The 21320-nt window shown below is 40.9% G+C and overlaps 2 protein-coding genes across 8 annotated transcripts; one reads left to right on the top strand and one right to left on the bottom strand.

Moving 5' to 3' along the window:
- The first annotated feature begins 6759 nt into the window (after positions 1 to 6759).
- Positions 6760 to 16061, top strand: LOC124869503 (intracisternal A particle-promoted polypeptide). Of its 4 annotated transcripts, XM_047367383.1 has the most exons (11): positions 6760 to 6899; positions 8961 to 9360; positions 9447 to 9517; positions 9587 to 9658; positions 10637 to 10856; positions 13370 to 13525; positions 13645 to 13830; positions 13909 to 14046; positions 14633 to 14755; positions 14918 to 15138; positions 15216 to 16061. In XM_047367383.1, exons 2-11 carry the CDS (start codon positions 9018 to 9020, stop codon positions 15438 to 15440), a joined length of 1755 nt encoding a protein of 584 aa, XP_047223339.1. In that variant the 5' UTR covers positions 6760 to 6899; positions 8961 to 9017; the 3' UTR covers positions 15441 to 16061. The 4 variants fall into 4 exon arrangements, with proteins under 4 accessions (XP_047223339.1, XP_047223338.1, XP_047223335.1 ...); XM_047367382.1 differs by having other exon boundaries at positions 9447 to 9658; positions 13645 to 13812; XM_047367379.1 differs by having other exon boundaries at positions 9447 to 9658.
- A 2887-nt stretch (positions 16062 to 18948) lies between these two features.
- LOC124869523 (transmembrane protein 69-like) lies at positions 18949 to 21310 on the bottom strand. Of its 4 annotated transcripts, none has more exons than XM_047367408.1 (3): positions 21156 to 21310; positions 20885 to 20930; positions 18949 to 19713 (listed from the first exon to the last, which is right to left on the bottom strand). In XM_047367408.1, the coding sequence occupies exons 2-3, from the start codon at positions 20921 to 20923 to the stop codon at positions 19006 to 19008; spliced, it is 747 nt and encodes a 248-aa protein (XP_047223364.1). In that variant the 5' UTR covers positions 20924 to 20930; positions 21156 to 21310; the 3' UTR covers positions 18949 to 19005. The 4 variants fall into 4 exon arrangements, with proteins under 4 accessions (XP_047223364.1, XP_047223365.1, XP_047223363.1 ...); XM_047367409.1 differs by having other exon boundaries at positions 18949 to 19606; positions 21114 to 21298; XM_047367407.1 differs by having other exon boundaries at positions 21114 to 21295.
- Between the last annotated feature and the right edge of the window lie 10 nt (positions 21311 to 21320).

The following is a 21320-nucleotide window of genomic DNA, read 5'->3' as shown; positions in this document are numbered from 1 at the left end:
AAACTGGGATTATTAACACAAGAATGATTTGTTTTGTACCTAACATTTTCTATTGTAAGTATATTTGCTCTAATTAAAAATAAAAAAGTGCCCTTGTGCATCAACTATCTTTGCTGGTGGGCCAAATTACTATCATTCTTGAATTGGAATTGGGGGCCGCACAAAATCAGCTCAGAGGTAGCAAATGGTCCCCGGGCCGCACTATGAACACCCCTGCTGTACATCCTAGTTTCTAAGAAGCTACAGATAGCCAGTTCACATGTACAGTATATATACGTCTCTAAAAACCTCAAAATTTGTAAATTGACTTTTAAAAATATGGTTTTCCTTAAATATCTACATTTGGGTCTACTGTTGGTGCAAATGGAGCAACAAATCTCAGTTTTGCAAAATATCTATGTTAGTTTGGACAGGGCTCCAGACTCTAAGCCAAGATATGTCAAAAGTCGCTTCTTGGCCAAATTGTTTACTTATAATAGTTGCTCAATTCAATTTTTGTGCCTCTTGTGATGTCATCCCCTCACACATAAAGCAAACTATAATTAGCATTTTTTTCTTCTGCACAATTTTAAGGTCAGTACATAGTTGTGTTTTTATTATCAGTGTTCATCTGTTGGTGAAAAAGAAGCTATCCTTTGGATAGTACCTTTAAAATATTTTCCCTCTCTTGTTATAATAATGACCAGCTAAAAGGAAAGTTATGCAATGTACTTAAAAACAGACCAGTAATTGTGGTAACTGATTTCCATAGGATGACCTTGACACTATTTACTTTGTCTCCCACTGTATGAGAAATTCTGGAAGCAAGGCAAGTGATTGCCATGATAGAGAGACTTAATTGCCATTTACATATTATTATGCTTCTGGCCAGCAAACATCTGCAATGAGAAAGGCAAAAAAAATTGAGAGAAAGACTCAAGCCAAGGAAAACAACAAAAAAAAGCAAACTCACGCACTGAATTCAGGTCTACATAACTTTCAAAACATTTGTTTATACAAATATTATTAATGAGAGGCAAGTTTCCCACTTTAGTATTAGAGAAAGAAAATCTGAGAGTTTGACTGAAACGTCTGTCAACTTGAGATGAACATGCTGTCGTGTCAGACTTGCTGTGAGCATGTATGTAACATGTGCCGCCTGCGCACTGAATGGAACAGGCAGTCACGCTTCAATGAACCACTGATGAGGCTCTTGAATTGCAAAGCAGGACTGATCATGTCACGACTGCTAAAAATAAGTGGTATGATTAACTCACAAGCATGCAGAAATCATCAAAGGAAAAAAAGCTGTGACTTAAGGAATAGATTGGAATTCCAGGGGTTTTCCTTGGTGGATTTCAAATAAGCTGAATAAATGAAAGAATAAAAAATATTTCACTTCAGAAAATGAAAAGGTTACGGTGCTTTGAGGGATTGGCTTAATGGAATTGATTGACTTTGTGTTCTAATTTTACTACAATTGGATTTACTTTGTACAGAATGAATGGATTAGGCCAGATTGTACAGTGCAACTCAGAAGTGTACACATGCCTGTTAAAACTCAAGGTTCTTGTGATGTGTAAGAATTACACAATGAGGAATTAGTTCAAAAATCTACAAACTTCTTTACAATTAAACAAAAAAAACAACCAAATCTATTTTGGTTGTAGGGGGGCGTGGGATGAGGGTGTTACACTATTAAAATAATACTTTATTCAAGGAATTGCTACTGTTTAAGGGCTGCATGGTGGTGCAGTTGGTAGCACTGTTCCCTTGCAGCAAGAAGGTCCTGGGTTTGATTCCTGGCCAGGGGTCTTTCTACATGGAGTTTGCCTGTTCTCCCTGTGCATGCATGGGTTCTCACTGGGTATTCTGGCTTCCTCCCACAGTCCAAAGACATGCCTGTTAGGTTAATTGGTCTCTTTAAATTGCCCTTAGGTGTCTGAATGAGTGTGTGCATGATTGTATGTGTGTTGCCCTGCAATGGACTGGCAACCTGTCCAGGGTGTATCCTGCCTCTCGCCCATAGACTGCTGGAGATAGGCACCAGCTCCCCCGCAACCCACTACGGAATAAGCGGTAGAAAATGACTGGCTGACTGTTACTCTTTAAATTAATGAATATTTTTATTTTTGTGAAAAAAATAGTAAAGTTACACTATCAGAGTACGATTTTCTTAAAATTTGCTCATATACATCCTTCGATCTTATTGTCAAAAGGTATCAGTCAGGAGTAGAGTACAACAAAGTTCTAAAGCATGATTTTATATGGTAACACAATGAAAACAATCATAAATAAGTGGACAAAAGATGGGGATACAGAGACATTTCAAAACTTGATGTTTCTTCTAGATTTATTTAAAGACAAGATGGAAACTGTGCTTGCCAATGGTGTGCCTCACCTCTCGCCCGCTGAGACAGGCACCAGTCTCCCTGCAACAATACATGGAAAAGCGGGTATAGATGGATGGATGGAGGGATAGGTGGAACAATGAAAGGATGGAAGGAAGGAAACTGATCAGAGTCTGCCAAGAGTCAAATGGGTCTTTCAAACCAGTACTGGTGGTTTTCTACTTGTGACAACAGTCTTATGTATTCTGTTAATGACAGGAGCATATTCCTACAGAGAAAACAAATCCAGGCTTGTTAAAACCTCCCAAAATCTCATAGGAGACTAGCTTATGGTCTGATAAAAATAAAGTTGGACTTTTAGGTCACAATTCCAAAACACATATTTGACACCAAAACTTTACCGAGCATTACTGAAACAATATTAGAAGGTGAAGGCAGCATTATAATCTGTTGTTACTTTTTACCAGAGAGAAACTGTTTTTTTTTTTTAAGTGGAGTAAATTGTGAACATTCACGAATATCAGCCAGTATTGCTAGGAAGCTGAAAATGAAGGGCTTTATGTATCAGGCTGATGATGACATCAAACCTTCATTTAGATCAACAGAAATGGCTTCACCAGAAAAGTTTGAAATGGTTGAACCAGAGTCCAGAACAAAATCTGACAGAAACTCTGCAGGGTCACGGGTTGTAGAAAAGGGTGACCTCACGAGTTCAATGATTTAAAGAACCTTTGCAAGGCAGAGTGAACATTTATTGCCATGTCAAGATATGGCATGCTGATAAATTCCCACCAAAGAAAACTGAATGCTGGAATTTGACCAAAAGGTCTTTCTTTAAGGGTATGTGCACACTTATTCTACCAGGTTATTGTGGCTTTTTGAAAATTATTTTTACACATTTTCTCTGACTTGTACTAGATATATGGTATATTGAATAATTAATTATGATATTTTTACATCGCAAAAAGTACCATTTTAGACAGGCGTGCATAGAGAGGTCCACTGTATGTGGCTGTGTTTGAATTATTCTTAAACTGAAACACATTAAATTACTACATTTTGTTCTTTTTATAAATTTTTCATAATTTTTGTGACTGTCCTTTTAGTTTTCCTGGGTTCTCCCGCCCTCTCCTTTTCCCTCTCTTGTAATGTTATTTTGTTTAACATTGTTGCAGCCTTTGTTGCCTGAAGCGGTAGCAGTTTATCATGCCATAAATTCAATAAAAATAACTATGTAACAAAAGGAATATCTCATTCTACCACTTTTGTAGAATAAATCTGCCCTCATACCGCAAGGCCACTGGAACCACCATACTGTTTCCCAAGGCTACCAGTATACAACATGATTCTAGGAAAACTGAAATAATAGTGACGGTTTAGACCTAAAATTTACTCAGAATATGTCTTTACAAAGTGAAAAAACAAAAATAGAACATGTACATAATGAATTAACTTAAACCCAATCAGTTCAAAGAAAAAAACTAAGCTGCATCCTGTGAACTCATTTTACAACCAAGGAAATGTCTATGGTGGAAGTTGTTCAGGTTAATCCCAGTGATGGGTGTAGTCCACTTGGTGGCCAAACTGGTACATACTATCATTTGAGTTTTTATTGGCCAGCGCTGCTGCCACCAGATATCCTCCTCTATACCACTGGCTGTCTGGTGACACACTGAAAAAAAAAAACTGGCAACACAAGTCAAGTGACAGATGTTACAAGACTTGTATTTCAGGTGTGTGGTCTTGGATCATCCCCGTGAGTGTTACAGGTAGTTACTCACCTGAAAGATTTTAGAGTGTAGCAGGCAGCACTTAAAAGCTCCATGTAACAAGTTTCCAACATAATAGTTCAAAGCATTTTGATTAAAACTAACCGAACGCTTTAGTCGGTTCACAGTAGGCTAGTGTTATAATGTCAGTGTCTTCAGTGGGGGGAGGATACAGCCAACCCCAGAGAATAACTTCATCTTAAATTACCATTCTGCTGGGGGCCAGAAAGGCAAGAATAACTTGATAATTTACATGTTAGGTTTCTGTGGATTTCTCTAAAAGGTTTGATTTTCTTCAGCAGGCTTTGTAAGGCAAACACTGCCACCTGGCGTTGGATTTCCTAACAAACCTGCTTTACTTTTTATGGTGGCAAATTACATAGGGTCTAGGTTGCTATGAAGAGTGATCAGACAGAAGCATACATTTGTAAAGGTAATGAAAATCAACCCAAACACAACAGCTGTATTTGCAGTGTGCCACAAAACCATCTATTTTTGATTGTATGTTTAGGGCCGTTGTTCTGGTGGGGGTTTAACTTCCAGTCTCAGTCTCAAGTCTTTTGCAGCCTCTAACAGGTTTCCTTCAGGACTGTGCTGTATCTGAACATCAGTTTTCAAGTCTTGCCACGGATTCTCAATGACATTTAGAATTCATCCATCTTCCCATCAATTTTGATCATGTTCCTTGTCCTTGCTGAAAAGCACCACCACCCCGTGATAATGCCACCACCTTGGATCACCGCGGGGATGATGAGCTCAGGTTGGTGGAAAGTGTTAGTTTTCCTCCACGCGTTGTATTTAGGACAAGAAGTTCAAACTGGGTTCAAACATCTGACCAGAGCATCTTTCATGTTTGCTGTGTCTCCAACTTGCCTTGTGGTGGGAAACACTGCCGCCTGCTGTCGGATTTCATTACAAACCAATGATACCAGGATAACTAAAACCAAATAAATAATGATAATCCTGTAAACACAAAACATTTAGTCTTGTTTATTTCAAGAAGCGGGCTGCACGGTGGCGCAGTTGGTAGCACTGTTGCCTTGCAGCAAGAAAGTCCTGGGTTCAATTCCTGGCCTGGGGTCTTTCTGCATGGAGTTTGCATTTTCTGCCCATACATGCATGGGTTCTCACTGGGTATTCTGGCTTCCTCCCACAGTCCAAAGACATGCCTGTTAGGTTAATTGGTCTCTTTAAATTGCCCTGTGATGGACTGGCAACCTGTCCAGGGTGTATCCTGCCTCTCGCCCATAGACTGCTGGAGATAGGCACCAGCTCCCCTGCGACCCACTATGGAATAAGCGGTAGAAAATGACTGACTGACTATTTCAAGAAGCTGAACAAAGATTAGTTTACTGTAGTTGTCAAGGGTTTAGAAACTGACAGAAATGTTGTTTTTTTACAATCTTCAATGCTTACATTTTTAGGAAGACAATTTGAGATAAATCTTGGCTGGTATGAAAATCGATCAGATGAAATACTGTTAATTGGAAAGTTAGCAAAAATGTACTTAATTAAAACAGCCCCAGTTCCTCTGGCACAAAACGACATACAAGCCTAATTTGACTGATCTTATTATCTCAAAGGAAAGTGTTGAGGACATGGCAGTTGACATTTCAGTCTGTCACTTTGATTGAATTAAAAGTCCAAAATGGTTGTGTTAAAATGGAGTCCTGCTGAAAGTAAGTCATTCTTCTTTTGTAAACCTTGGTTGCCTCCAAGAAACATGTGCTGACATTCTCACATTGCATTAAAATGGGCTTCACAGGCGAACTCCTGCTAATGAGATTACATCCAAATTGACTATTTATTGACTCAACAAGAATTTCAAAGAGGGTAGTACAGATGTGGGGAAAAGGCTTCTGAGTACCACAGAAAGTACAGGACCATCTCTTAAAGAGAATTCAACCATGGTACAGTCTTGCCACCAGTGTAGAGCTTACTCAGGAATAGCAGCAGACAGATGTGACTGTTTTCTGCACGCACAGGGGCAGAGACTAGGCGCTGGCCTAGAGTCAAGGACAACAATATAGACATTTCTGTCCAACAAAAACATCAAGGACAGATTGATATTCTACAGGAGGTATGAGACTCCAGAGGACTGTGGTAAAGTTAGCCCCCTTACTGTTTTCGACATCTGGCAACAGGATTGCCTGGAGAAGAAAAGATGGATGCCACCATGAGTCCTGTGTCATGCCAACAGCAAAGCGTCTGGAGACCTTCCCTCTGGCACATAGGAATGAGCTCACTTAAAAATCAACCCTTCGTTGAATCATCAAACATTTAGTGGTAAAAATATGGCTTAAATAAAAATCAAACATCCAACAGCAACATTGTTCAGTGTTTTATTTTTTCCAGCAAGATGGAATATGTCACATGGTAAGATTATAATTAAGAGGATCAGATACCAAAATCATAACATTTTTCATCAATAACCAGAACAAGTTTGAGCTTTTTGCCAGGAATGTCCCTAGATGATAAGAAGCGGTTAATTAAGAAAAGGTTTGTATATTTCACAATAAAAGCCTCGGGTACTTCTAAAATGTTTTTTTCTTTTCTTTTCTTTTCTTAAACATCAGTAGACTGTAGAAACATCTGACCAAATGAGCTAGGATGACCGAAGTACTGAAGTTTGTAAACGCGAGGTTTCTGTCAGCCTCAAACCTCTTTGCTACCTGTTTATGGTAGCAGGTTCGATTAGTGACGCCTGGGAGCTCAGGCCGGAGATGTGGATCCAGAGGAAGCGGATCGACATTCTGCAGGGCGGCGGAAGTTCTCCGCATCCTCAGCTGTAAACACATCGGTGAGTTTCAGCGCAGAAATGAGAAAATATGTGCTTTCCTTATAAGTCAATCCCCTTATTTACAATCGGGTGGCGTTCTTGCGTGGCAGTTTTCGATTGTTAAAGCGGTGTCCTGTTAGCTGGCCGTTTGACTGTTGAAGTGAATGTGTAAACACACACCGGTGGGCTGGTTTGTCTGCTAGCATGCCTGGCTAACACCAGAGGTAAGGTTTATTTGATTGAAATATGTGGGACAGGAAGTGACATTCAAAAGTATTCAAACCTTTTAACATTATAAACCATAAACTTTACTCTATTTCATTGGGATTTGATGTGATTTCATTAGTGCATAATTGTGAAGTATGAGGACAATAATTCATGGTTTTCATTTTTACTTAAATAAAAATCTTTTCAATACTTGGCAGATCCACCTTTTGCAGCAGGTTCTCAGGTGGATTTAGGTATTGACTTTGATTGAGCTTTTCTATCACATGAATATGTTCTGATATAATCTTTCCATTATAGCTATGGCTCAGTATTTAAGGTCATTGACCTGTTGGAAACTGGACCTCTGCCCCAGTCTCCAGTCTCTAGCAGGTTTTCTTTAAGGAATGCCATGTTTTGAACTTCGTCCATATTCACATAAACTGTGACTAGCTTCCCTGTCCTTGCTGAGAAAAAAACATCCTCACAGCATGATGCTGCCATCACCAAGGCGATGGTACATCCACAACAGACACAGTGTTTTGCGTACTGTCCAAAAAGTTAATCTTTGTCCTCATCTGACCCGAGCACATTTCTCCACATATTTGCTGTGTCTCCTGCATGGTTTATGGGAAACTGCAAATGGGGATTCTGATGGCTTTCTTACCAGCCCTCCATTAAGTTATGTCATGTAAATAGATTCTCCCACCAGAGCTGTGGATCTCTGCAGCTCTTCCAGAGTCTACTTCTTTGATTAATGCTTTCCTTTCCCAGCCTGTCAGTGTAGATGGTTGGCCCTGTCTTGGTACGTTAGCAGTTGTGCTTCACTCAGATGATAGATTGAGCAGAGCTCTGCGAGCTGTTTTAACACTTGGCATATTATTTTACAACCTAAACCTGCTTTCAACTCGCTGACATGTCTGTTGTGTTCCTTTAGTTTCATTCTGCTGTTTCTCCACTAATGTTCTCTAACAAACGTCTGAGGCTTTCATTGAACAAACTGATTTGTGCTGAGAATAAATTACGCTCAAGTGGACCCTATTTAAACACTACCAGTTTAAAAAGACCACTAAAGACACTTGTAACACTAAAAAAGAGTGTTATTATGATTGTTACAACTAAAGAGGACCAGAAGCTGAGTTTTCCATCTTTTCATTTAGCTTATCAAGTTTTGGACGTCGTGAGTAAAGCTAATATTTTGGCATTTAAATTTAACGTGTGCACAGAGGTTATTATAGGGAGCCTTTTAAGTGCTTATTGCATTATTGCATATATTTGTAGCTACAGTAAAGCTTTTCAGGATGCACTTAAAATCCACTTCATGGTTCCAAATGTTTGTTTTGAGCAACATTCCAACTTTTTATGCTTTATTAAGGAACTCCATGTGTACATTTATGTGCTGAATGTGTCAAACAACTAAATAGTTAGAGCTCTGTCAACTCCAACATATAGTGATACCAGATATACCTCACATTTTTTTAAACATTGGAATAGCTGTTTGTATGCTTTGTGATGTGGATAAATTTATGTCTGGAATAAAGGTTATACTATTTACCAGTTAAGTGACTTTTTTCCATTGAGGTCACTTCAAAGGTAACAAGCCTAAATCCAAATGCACAGAATATTTTTCCGGCTTTTGTTTTTATAAAAGCTTTGAAAACTATGTATTATTTTGTGAAAATTGTCAAGGGGCATAAATACTTACATTCACTTTCCTTTTGAATGCCTCTGTTTAGTTTATGTTTGAACAAACATTAATGGCAGTTTTTGTTTTTGCCCATTCCCTGCTGGCAGAGCTAAAGTGTTCTTTTATGTTTTTACTGGACACATGTGTGTTTTTCCTTATGCATATTCTTACTGCTTTGCTACATCATGCAGAGACTCCTTGGATAGGAGGATACCTGCCTCCATGGTAACACAGCAGCCTCGACTGCCATGTCCTCCATCTCCGTCTCAACATCTGCTGCTTGTATTGGTGGGGATACTGCAGCTGTCCTGGCATCCAGGAGCTGTGAGCAGGCCCTGCTGGCATCAGAACGTTACGCCAGCCTCATCCTGGCCCAGATGAACAAGATGCGTCTCCGCTCTGACTTCTGCGATGTAGGACTCAAGGTTGGCGGGCAGGTCTTCAAGGTCCACCGGCTGGTGCTCGCCGCTAGCAGCCCCTACTTTTCCGCCTTATTCTCAGGTGGGATGAGGGAGGCGGATAAAGATGAGGTGCAGATCATTGGAGTGGCCACGGAAATCTTTGAAATTCTGCTGGACTTTATATACACAGGTCTGTATCTTTTTCTTTCTCCATGCATCCAAGGCTTGGTCTGTTTTTTGTGATATAATCTGAATGGGACTGTGCCTTCTGTTTAGGGGCAATCAGTGTAAACGTGGAGAATGTTCAGGAGCTGATGGTGGCAGCCGACATGCTGCAGCTGATCGAGGTGGTGTCAATATGCGGCGAGTTTCTCAAGGGGCACATGGACCCTTTTAACTGTGTGGGCATCTTTCAGTTTCTGGAGCAGATCGCCTGCATGGAAATGCTGGAATTTACTGAGAACTACATCCATGTTCACTTCCTGGAGGTGTGTGCCTCGTAAACTCATTCATACCCTTTTTGACACATTACGACCCCAGACTTTCATGTGTTTGATATGTATGTGGTAGACACACACAGTGTAGTAAATACTTGTGAAGTAAAAGAAAATTTGTTTATAGAACCTGAAAAATGTGGCATTCATCTGAATTCAGTCCCCTTTACTTTCATACCCCTAAAAACAATCCAGTGCAACTAACTGCTTTCAGAAGTGACCTAATTACTAAAATCTTTCAAAAATGACAGGAGAATGACACATGGAAACCTACCAAGATATCACTATTCTTCTATAATAACAAGCTAAGCAGGTAGAGCATTTATTTAGAGAAGTAGCCAAGAGGCCTAAGGTATCACTGGAGGAGCCACAGAGATCCACACCTCACTCCACAAATTTGGCATTTATGGAAAAGTAACAAGAATGTGCCCATTGTTGAAAGAAAACCATAAGAAGTCCTGTTTGAAGCTTCCACAACAAACATGGAAGAAGGTGCTCTAGTCAGATGAGACCAACATTTTTTTGGCTTGCATGCAAAAGGCGTAGGGGGAAAGTAACACTACACAGAACCCTGAACATGGAGGTGGCAGCATCATGCTGTAGAGATGTTTATCATCACATGGGACAGGGAAGCGTGTGGAGCAAAATGTGACATACTATATTGGCAAATCTTAAATTTATTAAACAAAAAGTGAACCATAAAAAAGGCTGTTGGAGATGTATTGGAATTTAGAGGACAAACAGCATTTAAGGGCTAGTAATCAGATGCATTAATCACCTGATCACCAGCATTTCCATAAGAATTCAAGTTCTGGCAGATTGCTGTTCAATAGCATTCCTTTGTGGGCTAACACACACCAAAAAGCATCACATTCGATCCAATCCAACTTTATTTGTGTAGCATATTCAAGCAATACAGTTGATCAAAGTGCTGCATGTATTCTTATAGTCTGTGTTTACTGCTTCCTTTAGGTGTGTGTCACGGATGAGTTCAGAGGCCTGTCAAAGGATCAGTTAGTGAGGCTTCTGCGTAGCGAGGAGCTGAGGATCGAGGATGAGTACCAAGTCTTCACCGCAGCCATGGACTGGGTTCTCCATGATGTGGCAAAGAGGAAAAAACATGTTGTTGAAGTGTTGGAAGCGGTCCGCTTCCCTCTGCTCTCCCCTCAAAGACTCTTCAAGTACATAGAAGGTGAGGAAAATATTTCATAAGCACATATTTATGATGTCTCTCTGTTATACCAAAGCACTGAAAGAACATTTTTTTACAGCTTAGTGTTTTTCATACCAAACTTTTTTGGGTTACAGAAAGGGAGACATCTTTCAAGACATTTCATACTGACCTTACATTAGTTTCTGTCAACCAGGGGAAGGTTTTGGACCTGCTTTGACAACTTATCCTTTAAATGATTTTTTTGAAGCATACTCGTAGAATTCTGTGAGGAAATGTGGTTATGTGTGAAATGTAATATCGACCAGCAAGAGGTTGCTCAGGCGCTTTTTCTTCATAATCTGTTATATTTAATAAGGGTGGACCAGATCCCTGGCCTTAACAGGGATCAGAAATACAGTCGCGGGGTGTAATCTAAAATCAACAGAGGAATTACACAATTAAACAAAGTTTTATGTGAAATTTCAGCATTTAAACCATTATTTTCCTCCTTAAGACATTAAATTACTTAACTACCAAAAAAGAAAAATGAGAGCAGATGTTCAACAGAGCAAATTATTACAGAACTGCAAAACAGCACAAAACAAAACCACAGTTTGCCTGGTTGGTATAACATATCCCAAGGCAAAAAGGAGAACAAGTCAACAACGCAGGTTACAAAGAAGAATAAAATTTCAAAGGGATCAATTGATCAGCATCTCTTTAGAACCTCAGTGACATAAACACAACGCAAAGTCAGAAGTGATGAATTTTTAGCAAATAGTACAGGTACATCTCCAAAAATTAGAGTATTTCAGTTTTGGATTTTTTTGCCCTCAGAAAATAAAACTCATATTACATAGATTCACCACAGAGTGAAATATTTCAAGCCCTTATTACTTGTAATTTTGATGATCCTGGTTACAGATAATGCAAACCCCAAGTTCACTGTCTCAGAACATTTCTGAAAAGTATGTTCATTTGTATGCACTCAATACTTGGTTGGGGCTCCTTTTTCATCACCACCATGATGATGCTGCATCAGTTCAGCGTGGCATGGTGGTGATCAGGCTGTGGTTCTGCTAGGGTGTGATGGACACCCAGGTTGCCCCGATAGTGACCTTCAGGTCATCAGCACTGTTGGGTCTGGTGTCTCTCATCTTCCTCTTGACAGCACTCCGTAGATTCTCTATGGGGTTCAGGCCAGCTCAGGTTGCTGTACCACCACTGAACCAGCTTTTGGTACCTTTGGCAGTTTGGGCAGGTACCAAGGCCTGCTGGAAAATAAAATCAGCATCTGCTTAAAGCTTGTCAACAGAAGGAAACATGAATTGCTCTAAAATTTCCTGCTTGATGGCTGTGTTGACTGGGTTTTCTGAAGCATCTTGACCTCAGAAAACCCAGTGAACCAACACCTCCAGGTCATATTGGACCTAAAACCATTAGACTATGGAAACTACACACTGAACTTCAAGCAACATGGATTCTGTGCTTCTCCATCCTTTGTCCAAAATCTGGGACCTTGATTTCCAGATAAAATCTAAACTCTGCTCTAATCTGAAAAGAGGACCTTGGACCACTGATGCCTCTGACATTGCCTCTGGTTCAGGAGTGGCTTGACACGAGGAATGCAACACTTGTAGCCCTTATGTAGGATTCATCTGTCCGTAGTGACTCTTGCTGTGACTCCAGCCTCATTCCACTCCTTGCGAAGCTCCCCCAAATTCCTGAATGGAATTTGCTTGACAGTCCTCTCAAGGCTATGGTTATCCTTGTTGTTTGTGCATATGTTTCAATCACAATTTTTACTTCCACTTAATTTTCCATGAATATGCCTTGATACGGCACTCAGTGAACAACCAGCATCTTTAGAAATTACCTTTAGTGGCTTATCTTCTTGTGGAGGACGTCTTCTGGACGTGTCTAGTCAGCAGTCTTCTCCACAATTGTGTAGCACACTGACACAGACTGAGAGCCTATTAAGAGGCTTAGGAAACCTTTGCCAGTGTTGAGTTTATTAGTTAATTAGGGTGGGACACCCTGAGTTTCAAATATTTAACTTTGAAATAATCTAATTTCCTGAGGCTGTAAACCAGAATCATCCAAATTACAAGAAATAAAGGCCTGACATATTTCACTCTATGTGAAACTTATGAGTTTCACTTTCTGAAATGAGTGACAAATAATATTGAACTTTTTCACGAGATTCTAATTTTCCAAGATGCAACTGTATTAAAGATTTTAAGGAGCGTCAAAAAATTGCAAGTAACAAGATTGAAAACACTGAATTCTTTTCCTAGATATTTTGTTTTTGTAGTTGGGTTCTCACAGATGTTTTCTCTATTTTTGTTTCTTTTGTATTTTAGGTTTTGTTGCCATGTTTTTACATATTTTATCTATTGATTATGATGTGTATAAAATGTATTTAGCTCATTTGTTCATGTTTCTGAAATGCATAATTTGTTTGTATTTTCTTACCAGATGTGTCATATCTTGGGTCACTGCAACAAAACCCATTCAGAAAACAATTTTTGTCCTGTTGTTTCTGAACAAAGGTATTACCGACTTCAGCCTGCGGGTGGCGCTGCAGACCCTGCTGAAGGAATACACCGAGGTCACAAAGTCTCCCAAAGAAATTAAGTTGTACAGTCAGCTTCAACCAGCAAAGATGAGACCCAGAAGAAAAGCCAGGAAGTACCTCTACGCAATAGGTTCCTTTCTACATATATTATCATAACTATGTAGCACTCGATGAGGATATTATAACTGCAATAAGATAGCTGTCACAATAAAACCCAGAAGTAAAACTGAACTTGTTTCTTCTTCTCAGGAGGCTACACTCGGCTGCAGGGCGGCCGCTGGAGTGACAGCCGAGCGTTAAGCTGTGTGGAGCGCTTTGACACCTTCAACCAGTACTGGACCACAGTGTCGTCTCTGCATCAGGCCCGCAGCGGGCTGGGAGTGGCGGTCATGGAGGGCATGATCTACGTGGTGGGAGGTGGAAAAGCTGTGATTGGTCTCTGCTTTAAATCTGAATGAAAGTTGACCTTAGAAAACTTTCAGTATCTTTTTTTTATGTGTATTTTGCCCACAGGAGAGAAAGACTCAATGATTTTTGACTGCACAGAGAGATATGACCCAGTAACGAAGCAGTGGGCTGCGGTAGCATCTCTAAATTTTCCTCGATGTGGAGTTGGCATCTGTCCCTGCCACGGGGCGTTATATGCACTTGGTAAACGCCACATTTATACCTCTACTGCCAAAACACTATGACTAGCGGTGCCATTTTTAGACGGAGTTCAGCAAACGATAAAAAATATTATTGAATCAGATTAGAAGAATGATAGAAAATGCTGACAGACACCAGAACTAACAAGGCTTTCAATGCAGAGGTTATGCTTTATGAAATGGCAAAAAAAAAAAAACTCCCATGTGTTTTATTTTAATACACCTAAATAAAATCCAGTGAGTCAGAAGTCAGCTTATTAGTAGATATGTTAGTAAGTTTGAAGTAGAAAGAAAATGAAAATATTTGTTTTACAAATAAAAGTTTGAAAAATGTGGCATATGTTTGGATTTTACTTGGGAATATCAATTTAAAGCGAACTGAACATTAATCCCTGGGACACTTTTCACAATTAAATTAGTACATTTTTAAACCCATGTATCATTTTACTTCTACTTTACAATTATACACTGCTTTGTGTTTGTCTGGCCCCTTAATTCCTTATATAATACATTATAATGCATTAATGTTTTCTGTTTTAATGTGACAAAATGTGGAATCTTAACCACCTCAAAATGCTGTTTGGTTGAAGGTGGTTGGATTGGATCGGAGATCGGGAAAACCATGGAACGATATGATCCAGAGGAGAACAAGTGGGAGGTCATCGGCAGCATGGCGGTTCCCCGCTATTACTTTGGCTGCTGTGAGCTACAGGGTCTGTCTATCTCCTTTTTTTTTTCCTGTTTTTAGCTGACAGTTATTAGAGCTTTTGTGTGATTTTTACGTCATTTAGATTCTAAGTGATAAAACTGTAAATGTGGGGATTTTTGTCTTATACTACGGCTAAAAACTCATCTATGCTGTTCTCTCTTCTCAGGATTAATTTACGTGATTGGTGGGATCAGTGATGAAGGAATGGAGCTGCGCTCAGCAGAAGTTTATGACCCCATTTCCCGTCGATGGAGCGCCCTGCCGGTGATGAGCCAACGTCGGGCCTATGTGGGCGTTTCCTGCCTAAACAACTGCATTTATGCTGTGGGAGGCTGGAATGAGGCACTGGGTGCTCTGGAGACGGTTGAAAAATACTGTCCTGAAGAGGTGAGGCGCGATTCATACTAAAACATGCAACTGGGTGTGTGGGCCCTTTCCTCACAGCCTGTGACGTATCTCCACAGGAGAAATGGGTGGAGGTGGCCCCGATGTCCACTCCGCGTGCAGGCGTGTCGGTGTCAGCAGTCAACGGGCTGCTTTACGCCGTGGGCGGACGGGCCGCCAGCAGAGACTTCTCAGCACCCGTGACGATGGATTCCGTGGAAATCTATGACCCTCACCTGGACACGTGGACTGAGGTCGGCAACATGATCACCAGCCGCTGTGATGGCGGACTGGCTGTGCTCTGACAGCCGTGACTTCAAACTGTGAACATCAGAATCAGCACACGAATCATCCCAAAACTGTCTAAACGTTGCACCTTAAAAATGAAAAAAGATGGTTGTCTCAAGCGGACCACCTTAGGGTTAATGTTAATTTATACATGTCTCCTTTTTAACTGGACAGCTAGTTCTGTAAAGTGCCAAAAACACTTTTCTATCACATGACTTCCTTATCTTCTGTAATAGAAATGAACTTTAGTTGAAATTGAGAGACATCAAACGTATTTTACCAAGAACCGTTAGGCAGACAGAGCCTGCTGATCAGGACAAGTTTTCACCGTGAAGCAGTTCTTCTTTGAATGGTTTCTTTGTGTCAGTGCTTCTTTGATGCACGAAAGCTCTTGAGCGTGGCCGACAGTGGAACCCAATGAAGCCTTTGGTTGTTCTTGGGGTCAGATTCTTTAATACTGGAAACTTGAGGAGAGTGATCTCTATTTTCACTGGATGATGATTGGTACACAAGCTGCTGTAAATACTGGTACCTCTTTGTCATTATTTATGTTTACTCCAGTCATCAGTGGCACAATTACATTTCAGCTCCGATTCTGAAATAAACTTATCCACAAGCTGTCACATTACAGCCACAAACCACGATGTATTTTATTTGGATTTTATCTGAAGGGAAAGAAAAGGTTACATACCCTTTATACACTGCTCAAAGAAATAAAGGGAACACTTAAACAACACAATATAACTCAAAGTAAATCAAACTTCTGTTAAATCAAACTGTCCACTTAGGAAGCAACACTGATTGACAATCAATTTCACAGCTGTTGTTCAAATGGAATAGACAACAGGGGAAATCTTTGGTGATTAGCAAGACACTCAATAAAGGAGTGGTTCTGCAGGTGGGGACCACAGACCACTTCTCAGTACCGATGCTTTCTGGCTGATGTTTTGGTCACTTTTGAATGTTGGTGTTGCTTTCACACTCGTGGTAGCATGAGACAGACTCTACAACCCACACAAGTGGCTCAGGTAGTGCAGCTCATCCAGGATGGCACATCAATGCGAGCTGTGGCAAGAAGGTTTGTAGTGTCCAGAGCCTGGAGGCGCTACCAGGAGACAGGCCAGTACACCAGGAGACGTGGAGGAGGCTGTAGGAGGGCAACAACCCAGCAGCAGGACCACTACCTCCGCCTTTGTGCAAGGAGGAACAGGAGGAGCACTGCCAGAGCCCTGCAAAATGACCTCCAGCAGGCCACAAATGTGCATGGGTCTGCACAAACGGTTAGAAACCGACTCCATGAGGATGGTATGAGGACCCGACGTCCACAAATGGAGGTTGTACTCAGCCCAACACCGTGCAGGACGCTTGGCATTGCCAGAGAACACCAGGATTGGTAAATTCCCCACTGGCGCCCTGTGCTCTTCACAGATGAAAGCAGGTTCACACTGAGCACATGTGACAGACATGACAGAGTCTGGAGACACCATGGAGAGCGATCTGCTGCCTGCAACATCCTTCAGCATGACCAGTTTGGCAGTGGGTCAGTAATGGTGTGGGGTGGCATTTCTTTGGAGAGCTGCACGGCCAGAGGTAGCCTGACTGCCATTAGGTACCGAGATGAGATCCTCAGACCCCTTGTGAGACCATATGCTGGTGTGGTTGGCCCTGGGTTCCTCCTAATGCAGGACAATGCTAGACCTCATGTGGCTGGAGTGCGTCAGCAGTTCCTGCAAGATGAAGACATTGAAGCTATGGACTGACCCGCCCGTTCTCCAGACCTGAATCCGATTGATCACATCTGGGACATCATGTCTCGCTCCAGCCACCAACGTCACGTTGCACCACAGACTGTCCAGGAGTTGGAGGATGCTTTAGTCCAGGTCTGGGAGGAGATCCCTCAGGAGACCATTCTCCGTCTCACCAGGAGCATGTCCAGGTGTTGTAGGGAGGTCATACAGGCACATGGAGGTCATACACAATACTGAGCCTCATTTTGACTTGTTTTAAGGACATTACATCAAAGTTGGATCAGCCTGTAGTGTGTTTTTCCACTTTAATTTTGTGCGTGACTCCAAATCCGGGCCTCCATTGGTTCATAAATTTGATTTCCATTGATGATTTTTGTGTGATTTTGTTGTCAGCACATTCAACTTTGTACAGAACAAAGTATTCAATGAGAATATTTCATTCATTCCGGTCTAGGATGTGTTATTTGAGTGTTCCCTTTATTTTTTTGAGCAGTGTTTTTTTCACTGCTTCAATTATGCCTGCAGGTAGTGTATTTTGGGGTAAATCCCTACCGGCTTCACACATGTAGAGACTTTCACAGTTCGGTCACATTGTATTGAAAGCCTCTAAGAACACATATTTTCAATTCTTGCCATTCATCACTTGAGTTGGATTTAGGTCTGGGCTTTGACTGGACCGTTGTTGGAGATTAATTTAACTTGTTCCAAACCATGCTATTATAGCTCTGGCTTTGTGTTTTTGCTGCTTGTCCTGCTGGAAGATAAACCCTTAAACCACCAATTTTGACCAGCCTCCTTGTCCCTCCTAAAGAAAAGGCATCCCCACAGCATGATGATGCCACCAGCTTGGTGGTGGACATGGTGTGTTCAGAGTTATGTGCAGTGTTAGTTTTCTCTAATGTTCTCCAATAAACCTCTGGGTCATTTATAGAACAGCTGGATTTATCCTTACACACAACTGGACTGTTTGCTAGTTGGGCCACTCCCGCAGGTAGTCTGTTGCACTCTAGGGGTATCAGAGTAAAGGGGGCTAAAGGCACACTGCACTTTTCAGATTTTTGTTTGTGAAAAAAAAAAATGTATTTATACTAATGTATAATTTTCCTTCCACTACTATGTGTTGGTTTGTCACAAAATTTCAATATGCAACACCCAGTTTTGTAGACAAAATATGAGAAGTTCGTGATGAATACTCTTTGATTTAGGTTGCTGTAAAAATAAGCTTAAAAATAAAATGTCTGTATAAATTTGCAAAACGGGCGCATCTCTCCAAAATCGCTGTTTGTTGCTTAATAAACTTTACATCTTTATTATAGGTAATGGATTCTGTACTTAGACTGTCCTCACAGCTATATTTGTCTGAAAAAAAATCTAATATTAACCATATTATTATATGGTGATAACTGTCAGCTGTTATTTAAATAAATGAATGGAGCAAAACTTAGAAAGTATACCGCTACAGAAGATGAATATCATCTCAGAGAGTTTCGTTGAAGCATTGGGTAAAAACCTTACGTTTTAGATGTTTAGATGCTTACAATTTGCATTAACATGAAAAAGTTCAAATTCAGCTTCTTTTCTCATTCTGTGGAATCCCTGCTCTGACTTTAACTCCTGCATTGAGGAGCCTGGAGAGCTCGTCACACAAGATGCACGTCTAGAATTTCAGTTTTTTCCAATCTAAATATGGATCTATGTAAGTGTTCAGTTTTTAAATAAAAATAGCAATTAAAGTGCAGTTCTGTCAATTTTTAGACTGAATGAAGCTGTCTCAAAATGCTTTCTGGAAGTATTTTTTAATTTGATGTGTTAACTCCAAAACAGCTCCAATAACTCACTTCTCCATCTCTTTGAGTTTTCTCTCTACACAGACTTTTTTGAGTATCAGTGTTGCAACCAGTGAGAAGGTGGCGACCAGAGTGAGGACAGTCCTCATGGCTCTGAACCAGGTGGGGTAGCCTGGCAGCAAGGTCAGGTCATAATGCAGAGACAGACCCAGTCCCATTATAACCACTATGGCTCCTTCTGTAATATTGTCCCTGCAGAGCAGCGCCAACCAAGCTAAGAGTGACGGCACCACACTGTTGCCCAAGTTCATCCAGTCTGGCTTGGCAGGGCTACCAGTGGGGATGGCAAATCCCCAGCGGGCACCTCCAAGGAAGGACACTATAGAGGCTCCGTACACCATCTGGGCATAGGCTACTTCAGGGTAGAAGGACTGGGTGGCAGCCATTAACAGTGGGGCAGAGAGAAATGGGATGAGGCCGGAGAATCCGAGGTAGAGAGCAGGTTTGGGTGTCTGAGTGAGGGCCCTCATGCTGAAGCCTTTGCTGCCGTCCTCCTTCTCTGAGGTGTCTCTTGAATCCCTGTGACACAGACGTGAGGCCATCCAGCTCACAGGCCTGATGCTCCGACATCTGCTGCTGGATGATGGTCTGAGTGGCATAAACACAGAGGAGGCTTGAGAATGAAACAGCAGCTGGGCTCCTGTTGTGTAGTTAGGTGGCCTGGTTTTCTGCTGGACACATCTCCACACTGGAAGCTTGGTGGTAAGCACAGAAAAGCATTATCACCACTCCTGTTACCACATCTTGTTATACATTTGTACCTCAAGCAACCACAATATCAATAGGGCACCTTCCAAAAGAATTCAAACTTCATGAACTTTTCACATTTTGTCACATTAGATCCCAAACTTTTTTCTAAAAACTAAATGTGTGAAAAGTGTGGTGTATGTTTGTATTCACCCCCACTATTCAGATATGCCTAAATAAATTCCAGTTTCACCTATTGCCTTTAAAAGTTACCCGATTTGTCCACATGTGAGTAATTTATTCTCACTACAAATCCAGCTTTTCTGTAGGGGCCTCATAGGTTTGCTACAGAAGATTAAGGAACAAACAGCAGGGAACACAGCAGACAGGTCAGGGATAAATGTTGACAACAAGTTTAATGGAGAGTTGGGATATAAATCAATACCACAAGCTTTGAACATGTCTGAGTTAAATCCATCCGATAACAGAAAGGGTTTGGTACAAATGAAAATGTACATGGTTTTCCACCTAAACTCAAGAGCCAGGCAAGGAGAGCATTAATCAAAGAAGCAGCAAAAAAAAAAAAGCATATGGTAACTCTGAGACTCATGTGTTGATGGGACAAAACTGATGTTTCTGACATACATGCAAAACACGATGGGTGGTGGAAAGATGAAACATAGTGGTGTCAACATGAGGCTGGTGGAGGGGGTGGAGCTAAATGCAGGTAGGCTGGAAGAACACCTGTTAGGAGCTGTAAAAGACTTTAGACTGGGGTGGAGGACAACACCAAACATACAGCCAGAGCTACAGTAAAATGGTTTTATATCAAACCATTTTCTCTAAAACAGTCGAAGTCCAAACCTAAATGTAACTAAGAATCATTGGCAAAACTTGACAACTTGTGTCCAAAAGCTCTCTTCATCAAATCTGTTGGAGCTCTTCTGCAAAAAAAGAAGGACGCATAAAGATGGTGGAGACCTCAAAGACTTCTCACTCCATTTTGGTTTTCTTTTATTTTTTGATCATTTTCCTTCTACCTTCGGCACCACTATGTTGGTGTATCACAGTCAATCCTAATAAAAATCTGAGGTTTTTAACATGCTAAAATGTGGAAAAGTTCACAGCTGAATACTTTTACAAGGCATTGTAAACAGTAAGCAAGCTCCATCACCTTACCCCAAATAAGATCTGTCTTCCGGTTGAATACCTCAGCATTTTTAACCTGAAAAACATAAATCAGTTAGTAACGATAGCAACACAATCTTCGCATCTAGCTCATTAGTTTTTGGCTTTGATCTAGCCAAATTAAAGCTGTTGTTTTTCACCTAGCATTCATCCTCTGATGCAACAGAAAGCTATTCGAGTGCAATAACTTTCAGAATAAAGCATGGGGAGTTATAATTACCTAATTATAACTCTGTATCAACGGTGCCTCCGACTGCCTTACCTTGCCCAACTTAGCGACAATAAAAACTGACTTAGAGGTAGTAAAGTTAATGTGAACTAGTTAAACCAGAGGTCATTTCTCCCCGCCATTACGTCGGTGCTCGATTAAACGCCTGCCCATTCTGTCATCGACTGGTCTGACTGTAGGCGGACAAGATGTGTTGCA

This window comes from Girardinichthys multiradiatus, chromosome 6 (genome assembly GCF_021462225.1).
Source record: "Girardinichthys multiradiatus isolate DD_20200921_A chromosome 6, DD_fGirMul_XY1, whole genome shotgun sequence".
NCBI classification, from domain to species: Eukaryota; Metazoa; Chordata; class Actinopteri; order Cyprinodontiformes; family Goodeidae; genus Girardinichthys; species Girardinichthys multiradiatus.
This window is presented reverse-complemented; position numbering and strand designations above follow the sequence as displayed.

Coding starts and splice junctions, on each gene's coding strand:
- LOC124869503 (XM_047367379.1), top strand. CDS start 9,018: ATGTCCTCCATCTCCGTCTCAACATCTGCTGCTTGTATTGGTGGGGAT. Junction 9,361..9,446: donor GCTGGACTTTATATACACAG/GTCTGTATCTTT, acceptor CCTTCTGTTTAG/GGGCAATCAGTGTAAACGTG. Junction 14,756..14,917: donor TGGCTGCTGTGAGCTACAGG/GTCTGTCTATCT, acceptor CTCTCTTCTCAG/GATTAATTTACGTGATTGGT.
- LOC124869523 (XM_047367408.1), bottom strand. CDS start 20,923: ATGCTGAGGTATTCAACCGGAAGACAGATCTTATTTGGG. Junction 19,714..20,884: donor GAAGACAGATCTTATTTGGG/GTAAGGTGATGG, acceptor CTTACCACCAAG/CTTCCAGTGTGGAGATGTGT.